Source organism: Oncorhynchus clarkii, chromosome 7, assembly GCF_045791955.1.
Source record: "Oncorhynchus clarkii lewisi isolate Uvic-CL-2024 chromosome 7, UVic_Ocla_1.0, whole genome shotgun sequence".
Lineage (NCBI taxonomy): Eukaryota > Metazoa > Chordata > Actinopteri > Salmoniformes > Salmonidae > Oncorhynchus > Oncorhynchus clarkii.
Window position 1 is genome coordinate 85,639,762 of NC_092153.1, and position 6,802 is coordinate 85,646,563.

At 44.2% G+C, this 6,802-nt stretch overlaps 1 protein-coding gene across 2 annotated transcripts; it reads right to left on the reverse strand.

Moving 5' to 3' along the window:
• Positions 1-219: 219 nt before the first annotated feature.
• Positions 220-4,832, reverse strand: LOC139413946 (protein phosphatase 1 regulatory subunit 3D-like). Of its 2 annotated transcripts, XR_011634857.1 has the most exons (3): positions 4,625-4,832; positions 2,709-4,211; positions 220-2,434 (listed from the first exon to the last, which is right to left on the reverse strand). XR_011634857.1 is itself a non-coding variant. In XM_071161837.1 (2 exons), the coding sequence occupies exon 2, from the start codon at positions 4,199-4,201 to the stop codon at positions 3,095-3,097; it is 1,107 nt and encodes a 368-aa protein (XP_071017938.1). In that variant the 5' UTR covers positions 4,202-4,211; positions 4,625-4,832; the 3' UTR covers positions 220-3,094. The 2 variants fall into 2 exon arrangements, 1 of the variants encoding a protein (XP_071017938.1); XM_071161837.1 differs by having other exon boundaries at positions 220-4,211.
• Positions 4,833-6,802: the final 1,970 nt, after the last annotated feature.

A 6,802-nucleotide genomic window follows, 5' to 3' on the forward strand; every position in this document is an offset into this window, starting at 1 on the left:
TTTTGAAAATATATTAGATTGAATATGCATCCAAATTAAAAGAGTGACTTAGTGAATGTGTTTGTTTCAGTCAATTGAAACTTGATCCATTTTTATGATCTGATTTGATTGTGGTGAATATGTTCCATAATGTAGTTGTAAAAATTGCACCAAAGTAAATTAAAATAATAATTTTAAATACACATATTTGGCTGGTAAATAAAACATTGTGGCAATAGGTAAAATAGATATAATCAAATCAAATGTATTTATGTAGCCCTTCGTACATCAGCTGCTATCTCAAAGTGCTGTACAGAAACCCAGCCTAAAACCCCAAACAGCAAGCAATGCAGGTGTAGAAGCACGGTGGCTAGGAAAAACTCCCTAGAAAGGCCAAAACCTAGGAAGAAACCTAGAGAAGAACCAGGATATGTGGGGTGGCCAGTCCTCTTCTGGCTGTGCCGGGTGGAGATACTCCACAATTCCAACCCAGACCGCGAGTCAAGTCTGACCATTTGGTCTGATTAAAGTGTAGGATAACCTTTCAAATGGAGACCTCCTCTCTGCCTTGATTATCTTAACTAATCAAATACTAACAACCACACACACACCACATTAAACACTACATCAACTAGTACTTAGCATTTAACTCTATACCTGAGAAGTTTCCACCAAGTCAGCCAAGACAAAACACCTTGGGAGAGAAAATTGGTCTTTGAGTGCGCAGCCCATAATGATGCTTATAAATAGACTTACACCATCCTGGTATACATTCACCAAATTCCCAGGTTTCCCTAAATTAAAAAAAAAGTGGTTAGAAAATTCCTAGAATTAGGATTAGAATTAACCAGGAAATATAAAATACAAAATATTTCAACCGTATCTTAACGTTGTGTAGAACAACAACAACAACTAAATGTATGCAGAGAATGTGGCACATCCAGAGTAAATGTATTAATAGCACTTGTGCCTCATCTGATATGGGAAGTAGAGCACGGCATGGGAATTTAGGTCATGGGCTTGAGCAAATTCTTTTGTGTGTTTACTGGGTTTAAATCTGCTACTACGAAACGCAAATACACTCGTACGCACGTACAACACACGGTCACGCACAAACAGCATGGGAGAAAGGAAATTCTCTCTCTCTCTCTATATATAAATAACTAGTTATGTCAGACAGAGTACCAGGGGAACATGAGAGCTGAAACGAGTATATATATCTCTATCATCAGACAGAGAGAGAGAGAGAGTTCGACACAGCAGAAGTGAAATGAAATGACTCACTGAATGAACAACGTTAAAGGTGAATAGAGCCCAGAGTTGATTATTCCTTTCGTACCATGGCTATAATTTAACACATTTGTCGCTAGAAATTACTGAATATTTGGTACAAAATGACTTGCAAGTTTAGCTAACCAAACTATGAGTCCCTAGCTTGCCATTGTGAAAATCTAATTCAACAATGACAATGTTTTCCAATTCAACTTTAGCTTTCAAAAGCAACTGAAACACATAACATGTAAGAATTAACTATAGCCATTGAATTCTACTGTGCAAATATACAGTGCGTTATGGGGAAATAATGAATGCCCTTCAAGCCAATCAGAAAGCAGTATTCAACAATGTCATGGTATAATGTAATATAATCAGATTATATCAAAATGAATCTAAACAGAATATACGAATGTTTAATACATATGGACACCCAAATCCTATCGGCTGTAGCAAGTGCAATGACATTAAATCTACTATAAAAAAAAGTGTGAAATGAAAAACTGGAAGTACACCTTATGAAGCCTTCATATAGCATGCATAAAGGCTTCTTATACCTTACATAAAGATTCATAAGCACTACATGGTGCCTTCAGAAAGTATTCATACCCCTTGACTTGATCCACATTTTGTTGTGTTACAGCCTGAATTCAAAATGGATTCAATATATATTTTTTCTCTCACCCTTATCTACCACACAATACCTCATAATGACAAAGTGAAAAATGTTTTTAGAAATTGTGCTGTTCTTAGGCACAGCACAACCCGGAGACACTCCCTAGCCGTGGTACATTGGCCATATCTCACAAACCCCCGAGGTGCCTTATCGCTATTATAAACTGTTTACCAACGTAATTAGAGAAGTAAAAATGTCTGTTTTGTCATACCCATGGTATACGGTCTGATATACCACGACTGTATATCAGCATCCAGGGATCAAACCACGCAGTTTATAATTTGTAATATGCCTTTGTTGGTGATTATGTCTGTGTCAGCTCTGAGTCGTCTTGGGTATGTCTGTATCAGCTCTGAGTCATCTTGGGTATGTCTGTATCAGCTCTGAGTCGTCATGGGTATGTCTGTATCAGCTCTGAGTCGTCTTGGGTATGTCTGTATCAGCTCTGAGTCGTCTTGGGTATGTCTGTATTAGCTTTGAGTCGTCTTGGGTATGTCTGTATCAGCTCTGAGTCGTCTTGGGTATGTCTGTATTAGCTTTGAGTCGTCTTGGGTATGTCTGTATCAGCTTTGAGTCGTCTTGGGTATGTCTGGATCAGCTTTGAGTCGTCTTGGGTATATCTGTATCAGCTATGAGTCCTCTTGGGTATATCTGTATCAGCTCTGAGTCGTATTGGATATGTCTGTACCAGCTCTGAGTCGTCTTGGGTATGTCTGTATCAGCTATGAGTCCTCTTGGGTATGTCTGTATTAGCTTTGAGTCCTCTTGGGTATGTCTGTACCAGCTCTGAGTCGTATTGGGTATGTCTGTACCAGCTTTGAGTCGTATTGGGTATGTCTGTACCAGCTTTGAGTCGTCTTGGGTATGTCTGTACCAGCTCTGAGTCGTATTGGGTATGTCTGTACCAGCTCTGAGTCGTCTTGGGTATGTCTGTATTGGCTTTCGCTTCAATTACTTTTACTCTATTTCTCTATTCACCAATGTCTTTAAACACCTTTATTTATTTTTTAATAAGTAGAATGGCTTGTTTCATTTTATATTCTATTCCTACAGGCAGATCTGTGTACCGTCAGACCATTTGGCGCAGCTGTGTTGTCGTCCTCCCCATTAACCTCTATGAAATAGAGCTCTATCGCTCTACAGCACTGGTTGCGCCCTAGTGGCCAGTCAGGTGTAGTGCACAATGCTGTCCTCACACTCCCGGGGCACAGTGAGTGTGTAGCTGTGACAGGACAGTTTGTAGTTGTTCCCATCGTTGTTGTCCCAGTACTCCGCTCCCATCACTCTGTAACACACAGCGAACTCCAGCTGGGCTCCAGGCAGCAGGATGAAGGGCGGGACGGGCAGACGGAACCTGAAGACATCAGACTCTGGTCCCTCCATCTGATCCCGGTGGAGGGTAGCCACCCAGCAGGCTCTGGTCTCAGCACTGCTCCTCCAGTTAGTGAAGGAGTAGTGGATCGTCACCTCCTTGTTGAAGGCCAGGTTGAGGACCTGCACCTTGCCGATGATGCCCAGCTCAGAACACAGGACCTGGTCCAGAGAGACCATCTGCTCCACCAGGCGCTTAACGAACCCCGGCTGGGAGCCCGTGTTTTCGGGAAAGCAGGGTTTGAAGTAAGGCAAGGAAAGCTCCAGGGACCGCCCTGAGTTCATCTCAGCGCTCATGAGAAGTCTGGAGAAGACGTGGGGGGGAATCCAAGGCTCCTCTCCTTTGCTGAACACCTTGACTTCCTCCAGCTTCAGCCCCAAGGAGTCCACGAAGCGTACCTGGCGGTCTCTGTTTCTCTCGTGGACCGAGGGCAAAGACTGGGCCCTGCGTCTTATGATGGGCTGGACGGGAGGGCCACTGGACAGGTTGCAACTGAAAATGGGCTCCTTGGGGGGCGGGGGACGAGGGCTAGGGGGCCGGATCTTGACAGGGGCCTTGGTTGGCTCTGGTTTGGAGTCCAAGATGTCCGTCACTCGGATAGTCTTAGTAGTGGTCTGGCATGGGGTCACACTGCTGTAGCTGCTGGTGTTCTGGAGCATACCAAGAGACCATGCCCTATCTCTCCCTACCACACCTGGAGACATCGACTCTGGCCTCCAAGGAGGCACTGCCCTCTGCTCCCCTATCATGCCTGGAGACACAGCTCTGGGTTTTCCTTTGATGCAAGGAGACACTGTTTTCAGCCTGTCGTTGCCACAAAACCATGTCCTCTCCTTCCCCTTCCCAACGACACCATGAGACACTGCTTTGGGCCTCCCCACGCTGGCCATGCTGCTCATCATCGAAACAGGACTGGACAGACAACACAACACAACACAACACTGTTAATAAACTGTATAGCAGGATAACTAATGTCATCCAGCCTGAAGACTAGGTTATAGGAGAACCAACACAACACTGTTAATAAACTGTATAGCAGGATAACTAATGTCATCCAGCCTGAAGACTAGGTTATAGGAGAACCAACACAACACTGTTAACAAACTGTATAGCAGGATAACTAATGTCATCCAGCCTGAAGACTAGGTTATAGGAGAACCAACACAACACTGTCATCTTATAGTTAGTTATAACTGTTAAAACTCTACATGCTCACAAATAACATGCTATAATAACATGCTATAAGCCCTTAAAATGCATGTAAATATAGCAGCTTAGTCAACGTTAAAACATAGACATGCAAATAGATCTGTATGTCTACCTACCCAGTAACAGTATCCCTTTAACAGAGAACCAAACACCATTCTCTGTTTCACCTGCCCTGCCCTCTGTACTGCTGTCCGAGCTGACAACTTGTTGTATTTCTGCTACTCAAACACATGACCTGCTGCTCTGATCCTAAGCCCCAACCTCTCTCTGCAGCTTCAATGCATCTCTCTCTCTCTCTCTCTCTCTCTCTCTCTCTCTCTCTCTCTCTCTCTCTCTCTCTCTCTCTCTCTCTCTCTCTCCAAGGGGCTTTATTGGCATGGGAAACGTGTTTACATTGCGAAAGCAAGTGAAATAAACAATAAACAAAACAACAACAACAAATACCAATAAAGGGAATTAAACAAAACGAAGCTGAAAACAATCAGACAATAACAACGTTTAAAATATTATATTACTAGCGGTTAAAAAATGTACTATAACATTTAAAATGTTATATAAACAATGTGCCAATAGTAGAATACATGAACGACGGGGGGAATAAATGGGTGGATAAATATAGGTTGGATTTACAACGGTGTTTCTGACCCACTGGTTGACCTTTTCTTGTGGCAGCAGGTCACACATTTTGCTGCCGGGATTGCACACTGCTATTTCACCCAGTAGATATGGGAGTTTGTCAAAATTTGATTTGTTTTTCAAATTCTTTGTGGATCTGTGTAATCTGAGGAAAATATGTGTCTCTAATATGGTCATACATTGGACTGCAGGTTAGAAAGTGCAGCACAGTTTCCACTTCATTTTGTGGGCAGTGAGCACATGGCCTATCTTCTCTTGAGAGCCATGTCTGCCTACGGTGACCTTTCTCAATAGCAAGGCTATGCTCACTGAGTCTGTACATAGTCAAAGCTTTTCTTAGCTATGGGTCTCTCTCTCTATCGCTCTCTCTCCCTCTCTCTCAGCTTCAATGGATGCCCCCCTGCCAACACCCTTATGGAGACAAATATTAGGTTTAAATGTCAGGACAAGACCAATTATTTCAGGTTCCTTTTCCAGCAAAATACCTTTCATACACTTTCATGTAATTTACAGACCACTGGGTATAACTGGTTGCTCATAGTGGGTTATGAGAGTAACACGAATGCACACAGCAACTTGATTGTAATTTTGTTTAAGTTATTCATTGCCTTGCTTCAGCTTTGATGTGCTCAGCCTTTTGACATTTGGCTACATGAGCCTCCCATTGGGTTTTAGGAAAGAGTGGAACGTAGTGTGTTCTGTGCTGCTGGCGCATGGACCCAGAGCCAAATATAAACTATATATAGCAAGTTGTCTGGTTTTTCCACAAGGCATGTTCTATAAGAGGTGAGTGGATTCAGCTAACCAAGGTCAGTATTGGTTAGCCGTGTTCTGGCCCTCAGGTCTTCCAATGTCAGTATTGGTTAGCCGTGTTCTGGCCCTGTCGTCTCTCAAGGTCAGCATTGGTAAGCCGCGTTCTGGCCCTGTCGTCTCTCAAGGTCAGCATTGGTTAGCCATGTTCTGGCCCTGTCGTCTCCCAAGGTCAGCATTGGTTAGCCGTGTCCTGGCCCTCATGTCTTCCAAGGTCAGCATTGGTTAACCATATTCTGTCCCTCATTTCTTCAACGGTCAGCATTGGTTAGCCGTGTTCTGGCCCTCAGGTCTCTCAAGGTCAGCATTGGTTAGTCTTATTCTGGCCCTCAGGTCTCCCAAGGTCAGCATTGGTTAGCCGTGTTCTGGCCCTGTCGTTTCCCAAGGTCAGAATTGGTCAGCCGTGTTCTGGCCCTGTCGTCTCTCAAGGTCAGCATTGATTAGTCGTGTTCTGGCCCTGTCATCTCTCAAGGTCAGCATTGGTTTGTCGTGTTCTGGCCCTCATGTCTCCCAAGGTCAGCCTTGGTTAGCCGTGTTCTGGCCCTGTCGTTTCCCATGGTCAGGATTGGTTAGCCGTGTTCTGGCCCTCAGGTCTCTCAAGGTCAGCATTGGTTAGTCTTATTCTGGCCCTCAGGTCTCCCAAGGTCAGCATTGGTTAGCCATGTTCTGGCCCTGACGTCTCCCAAGGTCAGCATTGGTTAGCCGTGTTCTGGCCCTCAGGTCTCTCAAGGTCAGCATTGGTTAGTCTTATTCTGGCCCTCAGGTCTCCCAAGGTCAGCATTGGTTAGCCGTGTTCTGGCCCTGTCGTTTCCCAAGGTCAGAATTGGTCAGCCGTGTTCTGGCCCTGT